At 50.7% G+C, this 12,806-nt stretch overlaps 1 protein-coding gene and 1 long non-coding RNA gene across 11 annotated transcripts in view; one reads left to right on the top strand and one right to left on the bottom strand.

Moving 5' to 3' along the window:
• The window catches only part of STAR (steroidogenic acute regulatory protein), a 19,381-nt gene extending 6,575 nt beyond the window's left edge, over positions 1–12,806 (bottom strand). The window contains exons 1-8 of one of the 8 annotated variants that reach the window (XM_028481801.2): positions 12,674–12,806; positions 8,047–8,249; positions 6,975–7,088; positions 6,557–6,684; positions 5,270–5,428; positions 4,969–5,153; positions 4,002–4,095; positions 2,526–3,467 (exon numbers count right to left, since the gene is read on the bottom strand). In XM_028481801.2, coding sequence (XP_028337602.1) covers positions 3,354–3,467; positions 4,002–4,095; positions 4,969–5,153; positions 5,270–5,428; positions 6,557–6,684; positions 6,975–7,088; positions 8,047–8,110 — 858 coding nt within the window. In that variant the 5' untranslated portion in view covers positions 8,111–8,249; positions 12,674–12,806 and the 3' untranslated portion in view covers positions 2,526–3,353. Of the gene's footprint in view, positions 1–2,525; positions 3,771–4,001; positions 4,096–4,968; positions 5,154–5,269; positions 5,429–6,556; positions 6,685–6,974; positions 7,089–8,046; positions 9,201–11,464; positions 12,121–12,673 lie in introns of those variants that run through there. The other 7 variants (XM_028481798.2, XM_028481800.2, XM_055081300.1 and 4 more) reach the window with 7 other exon arrangements.
• On the top strand, positions 5,345–10,274 carry LOC102994790 (uncharacterized). Of its 3 annotated transcripts, XR_008616247.1 has the most exons (5): positions 5,345–5,463; positions 6,081–6,357; positions 6,579–6,789; positions 9,207–9,344; positions 9,808–10,274. It is a non-coding gene; the product is annotated as an uncharacterized lncRNA (long non-coding RNA). The 3 variants fall into 3 exon arrangements; XR_449229.4 differs by lacking the exons at positions 5,345–5,463; positions 6,081–6,357 and adding an exon at positions 7,169–7,893 and having other exon boundaries at positions 6,702–6,789; positions 9,808–10,265; XR_449228.4 differs by lacking the exons at positions 5,345–5,463; positions 6,081–6,357; positions 6,579–6,789 and adding an exon at positions 7,083–7,893 and having other exon boundaries at positions 9,808–10,265.

The raw sequence follows: 12,806 nt of genomic DNA, 5'->3' as shown, positions 1-12,806 counted from the left end.
TGCCGCAACTAAAGATCCCGCGTGCCACAGCTAAGACCGGCACAGCCAAATAAATAAATATTTTAAAATAAATTTATTTATTTATTTTTGGCTGCGTTGGGTCTTCGTTGCTGCATGTGGGCTTTCTCTAGTTGCAGCGAGCGGGGGCTACTCTTCTTTGCAGTGCGTGGGCTTCTCATTGCGGTGGCTTCTCTAGTTTCGGAGCACAGGCTCTAGGTGCGTGGGCTTCAGTAGTCGTGGCACGAGGGCTCAGTAGTTGTGGCTTGCAGGCTCTAGAGTGTAGGCTCAGTGGTTGTGGCACACGGGCTTAGTTGCTCTGCAGCATGTGGGATCTTCCTGGACCAGGGCTCGAACCCGTGTCCCCTGCATTGGCTGGCGGATTCTTAACCACTGCGCCACCAGGGAAGTCCTAAATAAATATTTTTTTAAAAAAAAGCTGAACAGGGGGCTTCCTTGGTGGCGCAGTGGTTGAGAGTCCGCCTGCCGATGCAGGGGACACGGGTTCGTGCCCCGGTCCGGGAAGATGCCACGGAGCGGCTGGGCCCGTGAGCCATGGCCGCTGAGCCTGTGCATCCGGAGCCTGTGCTCCGCAACAGGAGAGGCCACGGCAGTGAGAGGCCCGTGTACCGCAAAAAAAAAAAAAAAAAAAGGTGAACAGGAACTTAAAAGGGTAAATGGTCTCCCTCCAGCTCTTCCCTTTGAACTTGTGTGTTGATCTGTGCAGGTTATCTTCCTGCCTTGCTTATCTTCCTTTGTAATACCTGATGATTAATGGACAGTTTTCAGAAGACTAAAAACTGGAATGTAAGAATGAGCCTTCCCCGGGGGTCCCTAAGTGCTTCCCTGTCCCCCTTTTAATCAGTGGCAATGCAGTCCTCCCAGGATTGCTCCAGACTTCCCTGCGTGTAACTTCCTACCTAGGTTAATAGAGTGGTTCACCAAGAGTCCGGTAATATGTTGCCAAGGATCCCCATATATTATGCCTGTTTAATTTCCCAAATTTCAAGTGACTGTTGGTATCTTAACACAGAAGCTTTGACTAATGTATTTGTCTCCTAATGAATCACCCAGACCCAGGGTCTTTGTTTCGGTCATTCCACCTCTCTTAACAGGAAACCCAACAGAATCAGGCTGAGGTCTATTCATTCGTGGTCTTATGGAGCAGACTTGGTTATAAAGCTTCTGGATCATCAGGGTTTGAAGAACTCTAAGTAAACGAGGATGGTGTTATCTAGAGGAAGCTGGAGATGAATTCTTTGTAGCATGAATTACCACACATGTAAGTTATGCACCCACTCCATTTAAATGATCAAATTAGGGTTTTGTGCATTTCACTTTCATAAATTGGAGGTTACAGAAATAATGATTTTTGCCTGTTTATACTGCATATTCTGTGTGTGTGTTTTGATTAGATTCATTTGAAGGGCTCAAAGAATACCCAGTCTTATGGTCCTATATAAAATGGTTTCTGTAAGCAGATCATCACTGACAATTCATTTTATTCCAGTGTCAGATTAAACAAGTGAGAAAATACCTCCCCAGGTACCTCAAAGACACAGTTGTATAGTTTGAAAAAGGCAAATTATAATCAAACTCAAAACCATGGTGTGTGTTGAAAGCCCATTTCTTTACTGTCAGCCTTGTTCTCTTGAAGCCAGAGCATATGTTGCTCTATACATCTTTCAACAAGTAACTCTTTCTCTTAGCTGGGAGTGGATGATAATTCTGTTCTAGAAACACTTTTACAGTGATCCCATCTCACTCTGAAGCTCCTGGCTGGATAAACATAATTTCATCTATGCCAAAAATAGACTACTAAGAAACAGTCAGAATAAATATTAATAAATATCTCTATCAGTTGTAAATTCTCCATACCTCAATAAATTATAACAGCATTCCTGCTATTCTCATTTGTTTAATAAATAAGCTAGAACTCTTAATTCCAAATGGTGTAAATCATCAATGCTGTTAGCACTGGAATGGAAAAGCTTCAAGTGATAATGGTTAGGTTTTCATCCTACTTTATACATTTTAGCCAAATAACCCCATCTCAACTTACAGTTTTTAAGCACCAATTCTCTGAATCTTGGAAAGGGATTTTGCTGTCACCCTATCACCTCTTCTTCCCGCCATCTCCTCCAAAATAGTAAAACATTGACCTTAAAGCAGAGAAACTGGGGCTTCCCTGGTGGTGCAGTGGTTGAGAATCCACCTGAACAACAACAACAAAAAAAAAAACAGAGAAATTGGCAGCCCCGAGTCAAGCTAAGAGGAAATGTAATAGACTCCAAACTAAAGATTCAGCTCCCTTTTTAGGTCTAAACGATCACTAATGGGAAAGTAATAAAATTTGCTTTTGTTTGATTTTATCTTAGTAATACTATTCTGTCACTCGCCTTTGGTTCTGTCCTTTTAATTAGGTAAATAAAAATCTTCATTCATAATCTTCATCTTCCAATGCCCGTTAATCAGCTACCAGCTATAGAGTTCTTTTAAGAACTGATTTAGTCTTGTGCTTATCATGTAAATTAAATTTTTATGAAAGATTCTGGTAACAGATCCTACATAATTGAATGACCCACGTCCCCTGGAGTTTTTCCTTTGAGTGAGGTAGGGGACTTGGTTTAACTAAAGTCTTCATCCATGACTCCTTTAGTATGAAGTTGCAATTTACTAGCACGCATTTTAAGAGTAGAATTTTAAAACAGGTACAGACTAAAGTTTTTGTGTTAGTTATGATTCTTTATTCTGACTACTGCTCATGGAAGAAGTAGGGGAATCAGTCTGATAATTAGTTTTGTATTTTTTCATTAAGATAACTTTGAACTAGAGTTCTGGACGGTATCTGCTGTGGGAGTTGCTTGTTCTTTGGTGCAGTTCTCTACCGTCTTGGTGGAGGAGCAGAGGGTTTCAGGAGGCCCTATATAAGACCTGCTCTGTCTGCACACGTTGCCCACAGGGAATGGAGCTCTTGAGCTCATCAAGCATGCGGTCCTAATCCTTGTATTTTGCACCCTCTGCACCCTGCGTTCGTTAACTGGTAGCATTTTAAAGATGTTTCTAGGTAGATAAGTAAGGACCCAGAAAAAAAAAGTTTTAACAAATATTTTGGGACCCCTATGCTTCATTTTACAGCTAATCAGTGAATGAAGTTAAAAGAGCCTTGTCCCCACTTTCCTGGTACTAAAATGTTACCCATCTGAGTTCTAGTATCCTACTGGAAACGCACCACCATCCCATCCCACCGTCCCTGGATGAAGATCTGTAACAGACTTGTAGGCTTCCAGCAGAGACCTCCTCGTGAGCCTGCAGGCGCGCTCGGCTGGGAGCCGTTGGCGGCAGCAGGCTGGTCTTCAACACCTGGCTTCGAGAGCGGGGCGGGACTGCAGGCGCTTGCGCAGGTGGTTGGCAAAATCCACCTGGGTCTGCGAGAGGACCTGGTTGATGATGGTCTTCGGCAGCCATCCCTAGAGTCGAAGGTGGAAGGATTTGGCCATCTTGTGGGTGACATTCCACTCTAGACGCTGCCGTGCCCGATCACACACCTGGTGGGTTGCCTAGGCTCGGCCTGCTAGCTCTGTGGGTACGTGCCCCCGTTCAGTCGATCAGGGTCAGGGCTGGAGGACCGCATTACTGCCCTGCTGTCATGACCGTGTCAGAAGCGCTGGATTTGCCGTCCAGGCAGATTTCGGCCCTGTCTTCTCAGCGGTGTGACCCTGAGCCAGCTACCATACCTTCTTGGGCCTGAGTTTCCTTCTTTCTAAAAATAACTACAGAATTGAAATTTGATATGAGAAGTAAGGGGGAGCCAGTGCAGGCTTCTGAGATGATGGAATAGCAGTTAGGCCATCACTCCAGTGTCCCCTCTGCAACGGTCCAGTTCCCTCAGAATGGAGGCTCTTTCCAGTTGTGTGCGGGATGACGTGGGAGCAGTAAGAGCCTACTTTGCTCACCACCGCCTGTCCCGAGCCCCACCCCACCCCACCCCGGCCTCCCCTTACCTTGAGGTCAATGTTGAGCAGCCAGGTGAGCTTGGTCTTTGAGGGGCTTCCAGCCAGGGGATGGAGCACCATGCAGGTGGGGCCGTGCTCAGCTCTGCCGGGTGAAGACATGTCAGGTCAGGAGGACAAGGCCGAGTTCTCGAATGCTGACTAGTCTTCCCAAATCTCATCAGAGAAGTGTCCTTTGCCAAGGGTGACATTTAACAGTTGGCACGGTTACCAGCTCATCAGAACAAATGCTGATTGGAGCTGGAGCTGAAGCCTGGAGGCCTCCTGCGGTGCCTTTTAGTCGCTGGATGACGGGGAGGTCAAGGAAGGGTCCAGGGTGGTGCTGGGGCCCCTGGGAAACTCAGGTAGCAACTGTTCTAAGTGGTATGGGTTCTGTTTTAATCAACATTACAGTGGGACCTGAGCATACCAGCTAAACCTCAGCCCTACTTTTTTTTTTTTAACATCTTTATTGGAGTATAATTGCCTTACATTGTTGTGTCAGTTTCTGCCGTATAACAAAGTGAATCAGCTATACATATGCATATACCCCCATATCCCCTCCCTCTTGCGTCTCCCTCCCACCCTCCTTATCCCACCCCTCTAGGTGGTCACAAAGCACCGAGCTGATCTCCCTGTGCTATGCGGCTGCTTCCCACTAGCTAGCTATTTTACGTTTGGTAGTGTATATACGTCCATGCCACTCTCTCACTTTGTCCCATCAGCCCTACTTCTTGTTTTAGAAAATTACTAAGGTTCTTAAACTTGCTGGGTGGGTCAGGACAGACTGGTTATGTAAGTGTGGCCAGTCTTGTCTTCCCCGCCCTGCAACAGAAAATGAGACTTCCTCTGTGAAAGGAAGCTGAGGGTAGGAACCAAGGATTGGTTTCTTAGAGCTGGGGATGCATCACACACTTGGCAGGTGCATGTCCCAGCCTGTGTTAAAAAAGGGAGCTTTTGAGGCTGCTGCCAGTGTTACCTGATGACGCCCTTCTGCTGGGGCATCTCCCCGTAGTGTGTGGCCATGCCAGCCAGCACACACACGGAGCCCCGGCGCTTGGTACAGCGCACGCTCACGAAGTCTCGGGGCCCCACGAGGTTTCCTGCCGCCTCTGCGGCCAGCTCGTGAGTGATGACTGTGTCTTTTCCAATCTTCTGCAGGACCTGCCAGGCCACAGAGAACCAGAGTCACTGCTCAGCCAGGTGGGGGGCCGAGGCACACCGCGGCTCACAGCCCCCTCCCGCCTGCTGTGGCCTTCCTTCCGCCTGGGCCTCCCCACCTTGATCTCCTTGACATTCGGGTTCCACTCGCCCATGGCCTCCATGTGCTCCACGAGCTCTTCGTAAAGCCTCTCCAAGGGCTGGTCCACTACCACCTCCAGCCGGAACACCTTGCCCACGTCTGGGATCACTTTACTCAACACTTCGTCCCCATTCGCCTATCAGCAGGGAAGAGAGGAGCCCCAAGGGAAAGGTTAGAAAAAATATTCCCGGCCTAGGACACGTAGACAGTGCCAGGCAAAGCAGGAGGGGAACAGCCAGGGAAACTCTAGGCTAAGCCTGAGTAAGCCTGGAACCGTCTCTGATTAAGGTAGAGGAGGTCATCTTTCCTGCCGCCTGCCTCGTACATCTGCTGAGGACTGGGGAGGTAACCTGCCTGTTCCCTGGGCCCTTTTTTCTTGGGTGTAAATGTTGATGGGTGTGGGTAAGGGCTACCTGAGAAGGCCCTTACTTGACTTCAGAAGCTCAAAGATCCTGAGAGAGATGCACCTGGGAGTAGGGAAGGTGGTTTACAACCAGCTAATTTCACACATAGGTTTTTTTTAAAAGTCCAATCCCTCATTTTACACCAGAGGGATGTAGGGCCAGAGAAGGTCAGTGAGATGCCCCAGGACCCTTAGCTAAGAGCATTACTGGGCCTAGATCCCAGATTTCCCAACTCGCAAACTTGGAGTCTGTTAACTCAGAACTTGGAGAAGGAAAGATCTCACCTGAACTTTGGCCAATGGGCAGCATGTGAGCTTTCGGTGAAGATAAAGCCACCAAAGTCTCGGTGGAGCCGTTGGCCTTTAACACACGCCTTGTTCCCAGCTCCCAGTGAAGGGGCAGTGCTCAGGAGCAGAGCACCCCAGAGGGCCTTGGGCCACCTGTATCCCAGTCCAGCCCTGTTGTGGGTGAGCCCAGGTCACCCCTGCGAGGTCAGCCATAAGGCGGGCTAACAGCACAGACACTGTGCTTCAGCACTGGAACTTCTGACCCAGGGGGATGAGGCCTCTGCTGCCCCTGGAGTCCCCGTCTTGCATGGCCTGAATGGGTGTACGGTGCATTTGGAGGGGAGCTAAGGATACAGGAACAACGCTTCTCAAACGTGAGTCTCCAGGACATCTTTGTTGTGGGGGAGGGATGTCTGGGGATCTATTCTTGGGAAAGGAGAATTCTCAAAACTGCTTGCTGCCCAGTGACTGTTGCACAAGGCCGGACTTCTGAGAGGAGCAGAGACCCCAGCTGGCCTTGAGCGTGGCCCGCGAAGAGCGAGGAGCTGTGGGTTCCTCCGCACCCACCCTCACCTGCTGGCTCTCCTTCTTCCAGCCCTCCTGGTGACTGAGGATGCCCAGGGCCCTCTGCATGGCCTCTTCTCCCTGCTGGATATAGGCCAGTTCTTGGTCGCTGTAGAGAGTGTCTTCCAGCTGGGAACCTGGACGCAAAGCCACGGAGAGACTGAGCTTCCTAGCCTCCCACGAGCTTTCACCCCTTTCATCTCTGAAGAGCCCAGACCAAAGCCATATGGTCCAGCCTGCAGGTTAAGTTAGACAAAGGGGACAGGGAGGGGGTCTAGCCATGAACAACGCCATTCGCATCAAAGTGAGTGAGGACGCCTGGGATATTTGGGGGTAGGGACCGGAGCCACATGCACATCGTTTGCTCCCCCCCGGACCCCGCCCCCGCCCCCGCCGCTGGTAGAAGCCCAGAAGCCTCAGCACTTACCTAGCAGAGAGCCGTGACTCCGAACCTGGTTAATCCAGGCAGCTGGGGTCGGGCCCCCCGGGGCCCTCCGGTTCAGCTCCTGGCCGATGGCCAGCGCAGCCTGGTGCCTCAGCCCTGCAGAGAAGGGAGGGAAACTGTTGCTTAGGAGCAGAAAAGCCCCTTAGAGAATGTTCCACCCCTTCGTCTCATCACAGAGGAGGAAGCTGGCCTGGGGCAGAAAGTGACTTGATCAGGAATACTTCCAGGGCCCAGAAACCTGCCTGCCTTCTGGGCAGGCCGGGCCTGGAGGCAGGGGCCACACTCAAGCTTGCTGAAGTTTCCTTCTTGAAAGGGAGAGAAGCTTTGAACAACCTATCCTGCTACAGAATGGGAATCACAGACACCCATCCCCTGAGGTCTGTGTGGCCTCTGCGTGAGTAACTGCTCCATGTGCCCGGGGGTTCCCGCTGATCTAGAGAGAACAGCCCCACGCCGGGTACAGGTCTTCCAAGTGCGGCTTCCATCTAAACAGTGGCCACCTGAACCCAATGTAATTAGAAAGGACTTGCTTAGGTGTGTCTGTGGTCCCTTCAGCGACAGCAGGGGACTGCCTCTGGTGGCCCTGGTTTCCGCCTCCTGACTGACGACAGTGGGGCTCCGCACCTCGCCCGCTCCCTCTCTGTGTGCCCCTCCCCGTCTCCCGCCTGCCCTGCCTCAGGCTTTTGCCAACACAGCTTCCTGGAGTCCAGGCTGACTCCTGCCTCTGCCGCCACGGCTCGGACTTCCCTGGCACCCTTGGTACCCCTCCTAGAGAAAGGCAGAGTCAGGAAGAAGCCAAGACAGCTCGGAGCCCTGGAGGGGAGGCCGGGGATGACAGAGCCCGCAAGGCACCCAGGAACCTTCGTATCCGGCTCCGTTCTTCAGCGCGGGGGACACTGAGGTACGGGAGGGGAAAGGCTTGCACAGGCTCCCCCAGTGAGTGGCACCCCGGGACCTGAGTGGCCTGTCCCCCGCCCCCCAGGCCCACACTTTCCCCACTAGACACTGCCCGCAGGCTTCTGGTCGCCCGGACAGGGGGGCTCCAGGAGCTCACCCTTCATGTTGCGCACGTGTCTGTAGGAGCTCCCGGCGCACAGCTTGAACGTGGCGAGGAGCATGATTCCCTGGTGGTGGGGCAGGCGTGGAGGCCGGTGGTGGTGCTTTTGGCTCTGTTCCTCTCCTGGGCCGTCAGGGTTGGCCTCTGGGTCCTGCAGCCGCGGCTGTGCGTCCTGCGCCTTAAATGCCTCCAGCTGAAGGCTGTGTTTCATCATCAGGAGATAAAAAAGCCATCACTCATCGTGTAAAGGGAGGCACCAAGGATAGAGGGATTGCCTCACAAGGAGCCTTTGGCCATTTGCGGGAAGTGCGGGCGGGGGTGGGGAAAGGGCTTGGGAGGCTGGTGCCTGACCGGGGTGGATGGAGGGGAGAGGAAGAAAAGGAGCATCAGAGGTCAAGGCAATTTAGAAAAAAGTATGCACATGTGACAGTGGTTCTCAAGCAGCAAGCCGTTTACAATGCAGCTTTGTAGCCCTCCTGCTCAGAAATTCCAGATTTAACAAGTCTAGAATTGAGGCTCTGAAACCTGTATTTAAAAAAAAATTCCCAGGTGATTGCCATGAAGGTATTCTATGAACTGTACACTAGGCTTTGAGAAGCTCTGCCCTGGGAGAGTACCCAGGGCTTCTGATAGGGTGCAGGCAGGCAGAGCTGGCAGAGGCCACCCAGCCCCAGGATGAGGGGCCTGAGGTCTCGGGAGGAACGGCGCTCCCACCCGGTTCGACAAGAATCAAGTCATCGCCCCTGCAGTCGCTGACCTGCAGCACATCCTGGAAGGAATTCAGGAGGACGATCAGGATGGGGCACACTGTGCTCTGGGAGAACAGGCCAAGTGAGCCCTTAGACAGTTACCAATATTAATGATGTTTTAGAAACTTTTTATGAATCTGGATTCTTACATCTTCTCATACTTAGAAAAGCACTGAAGTCGTGAACGGAGAAATCCGTTGCTTGTGACCAGGAGCAACCTTCTACCAAAATGTGTGCTTGAGTGCAGGTACCCCTCCCCTAAATCACACGTAAGCCAGCGTCCCCCGTACCTCTCCCTCTTTAGAGCAGTTCCTCAGAGCTATCTGAGAGGCTGTTTCCCAGGCTATAGTCCTCAGTCCCCCAATAAAACTGAAACTCACAGCTCTCTTGTTGTACGTTTTTTTTCAGTCGACAGTTTTGCTGACCATGAAGGAGCACAGAGCTAACTTCTCTCCTCCGTCTGAACACTATGAGGATTCAGAACCTTGGTAGCAGCAAGGGCCTTTTATTCCCATCCACCTTCTCGGCGAGTCCAGATGAATTTTGGTGAGTTTCTCCTGGTTCTCAGATCTCCCAATTATCGGTTGATAATCCTGAGTTTTATTTGGTGGTGTATAACGGGTACCTGACGCCCAGTTGAAAGATACTGGGGAAGTGCCCCCCGCCCCCCCCCCCGCCCCACGTTTTGCCTCCAGAAAGACACTGAATGGTCTGGACTGAGTGACTAGGTGTGAGGCTGGCCAAATGTCTTTCCTAAATTAGGCCAACTAAGGGGTGTCAGAAAGCCAACCTCTGACTAACACCCCAGCCAGATTGATGTAAAATACATACGGAACTTATCTTACAAGTACTTACTTAATTGGGAACTAACCACTGAACTGGGTAAGAAATTAAAGAATTCTAGTGGAAACCCTGATGGCTTAATAAAACTGTTAAAGGATCAAGATCAAGGATTAGTTACAGGGCTTCCCTGGTGGCACAGTGGTTAAGAATCCGCCTGCCAATTCAGGGGACACGGGTTTGAGCCCTGGTCTGGGAAGATCCCACATGCCGCGGAGCAACTAAGCCTGTGTGCCACAACTACTGAGCCTGCACGTCACAACTACTGAAGCCTGCATGCCTAGAGCCCGTGCTCTGCAACAAGAGGAGCCACCGCAATGAGGAGCCAGCGCACCACAACGAAGAGTAGCCCCCGCTCGCCACAACGAGAGAAAGCCCGTGTGCAGCAACGAAGACCCAACGCAGCCAAAAATAAATAAATAAATAAATTTACTTAAAAAAAAGATTAGTTATATATGACTGATAACTGATGAATATGGTTATAATTTTTATGACTTTTTGTCAGAAGTATTACTGGCTTTTAATCTTTGTTTTCTAGATATAAGGAAACCTTAAGCTAATTATGACTTATAGCAACTTGGTAAATTAGTCCTTTGTAAGCAGAACTGAAACATTTATCTTTTCTTTCTACTTGATCCCTCCAGAAAATGGAAACTTTCAGGTTCCCAGTAGCCTTATCAGGTGAATAAGGAAGGTCAACTCCTGGCAGGTGCAAGAATGTCAAGGTATTTTGGAGACCTTGAGAAGAGAGGAATTCACCCAAATCTATAGCTATTGTGGCGGAATCTAATGGCAAGCCCTTGGCATGGCTTTCCTGGCTCAACTTGAGAGGCCTTTTTAAAAGTTCAATCTGAAATTCCTTATGAAAAGTTCCAGAAAAAACAATTTAAAAGAGCCTATATAATCAATTACACTTATGTAAATAATCAGGCCAAGTTTATTTTGCAAAAACATTAGCCTTAATTGGGCTATATTTGGTAGGAATGAAGGTGATTTTAGAGAAAAAGAAAGTTCTAGTGGATATTAAGTTCTAATGTTGTCAGTTGTCTTCCAAGTTTGTACTTACTGCCCAAGGCTCACTTCTTTTGTTGGCTCCTTGTTACATTATTGTGAAGTTTAATTGAATTATTAAAAGGACATTGTAAGTTTGTTTCTGAAGCTTATCACAGTAATCCTTGGATGAAGATCAGATGCCCCATGACCTGTAACAGGATTACACATACTAGAAAATATATCATTTAAAGGACTTTCTCCAACCTATATAGAAGGACTCTCCAATGAAAATAATGACAACTAGGCGACTTGATTAACCAAATAAATAGTTCTACATAAGATCAATGATTGTACTAGTGTAACCCTAGATATGGGAAGAAGCAGTAAGAGGGAAACTATTCCTGTAGTTTCCAGTAAGAGGGAAACCATAACAGACTCGTAAGACTGTTAGGGGCCTAGTTCAGTAACAGCACACTGAGTGGCCTGTATCAGCGAAATCCTCACCGGACCTGTGAATGAGCCTTGCTAGCGCCATGGGACAAATTGGTCATGAAATGCCTCTAAACCTTGGTCAAAACTATGACCAAGGGGAGGGTACTGCCAACTGAGGAAAGCTGCCCACCATCCAGTTCCACAGCCCCTGCACCCGCTGACCTATAGTTACCCCTAAAAGGACTTCAGGGCGAAGATCAGGATGAGGCACTCTGTGCTCTGGGAGAACTGGCAGAACTGGCCCTCAGATAGTTAGAGATTTTCAGGAGAAAATTTCTGTGAACCCGGACTCTTGCATCTTCCCTTACTTAAAGAAGCACTAAAATCATTAAAGGGGATACCTGCTCCTCATGACTAGCAGTAACCACCTCCTGAGACATGTGCCTGGTTGCACGTACCCTCTTCACCTAACTCACATATACTTCAGAGCAGTTCCTCAGAGCTGGAGGCTGGCTCCTGGGCTACAGTCCTCGGTAAGTCTCCAAACAAAACTGCAAAGTCTCAGCTCTCTCGTGCGTTTCAACTGATGGTGGAAATGAGCTGTTCAAGGTCACACAGCTGGTCGGCGGCAGGTCTGGGACAAGAACCTTCAGTCCATCTTTACGCGGCTCCTCCTGCGGCCCCCCGACATTTCATGTGTTCAACTGTTCAATTATTGATTCATCCATTTCAATTGACAGCCTTTACCAAAGCCCTGTTTAGGGTCAGTTCCCGTCTCAGGGGTTAGTTCTGGAGCAAGGATGACGCCTCAGGGCTGAGTCCTGTCAGCTCACAGAGCAGAGGGGAGAACTGGCCGGAGACACAAAGAGAGGGGGCCTGGGCCTGGCCGTGCCCCACGCCCTTCTTCACGCTTTCCTGAGTAGCCTAGGCTGGCCAGGCTGTGCCATAGGGTCTGGCATGAGCTGAAAGGTTCAGAAGACAGGGTATTGGGATGCCCAGCCCAGTCTTTCCACTTTGGGGGGGCCCTGTGGTCTGAACGGGGACTCGCGAGAGGCCCAGTCTCTCCTCTGCAGTTCCCCCGCTCCGGTCCAGGCCCAGTGAGGGGGATCTCATTCCAGCCTGCATGCTGGTCTCCAGTGACATCTTTTCCTCTTAAGGTTGACCTTGAGGTTGCTTCTGAGCCAGATTCACCTGGCAGGAAGGTCAGGTGTCGAGAGAATCACATTGAATTTGGCCCTGGTCCTGGGCCTGCCCCCCGGGTGAGAGAGTTCTGTGTCCTGTCACCACTGCACGGAGATGGAGGGAAGGCCCCCCACCAGCTCTTGCTGTCCCCCTCACTCTAGAAAGGACGAAACCGACAGGACCTGCCTGGAGCCAGGCCGGGTGCCTGGTGTCCATAGGGAACAGGTGAGTCCCACACGCCCCCTTCAGGCCGTGCTGGCACAGTGGGGTGCGGCCAGCGACCCGGAGAAACGCCTGTCGCGGGGGGCTCCGCTCCGAGCAGTGGCTGCCTGGCGGCCCGGCCCGCCCTCCAGGGCCCCCGCGCCCGCCGCCCGCATGAGCTGTGAGGCCTTAACCACCCAGCCTTGTGGAAGTGGCTTGTCCCTTACTGTGCGTCCCCCTAGAGGGGCTGTCTGGGTCCTGACTGTGTTATGGCGCGCGCGCGCGCGCGCGTGCTGTCTCTTCTCTGGGGCTGGTCTTCCTGTCCTCCCAGCGCTCAGCTCCCGGCGGCGGCGCAGGCGC

Source organism: Physeter macrocephalus, chromosome 20, assembly GCF_002837175.3.
Source record: "Physeter macrocephalus isolate SW-GA chromosome 20, ASM283717v5, whole genome shotgun sequence".
Taxonomy (NCBI): domain Eukaryota; kingdom Metazoa; phylum Chordata; class Mammalia; order Artiodactyla; family Physeteridae; genus Physeter; species Physeter macrocephalus.
The sequence above is the reverse complement of the archived record's forward strand: the minus strand, read 5'-3'. Positions and strand labels throughout refer to the sequence as shown.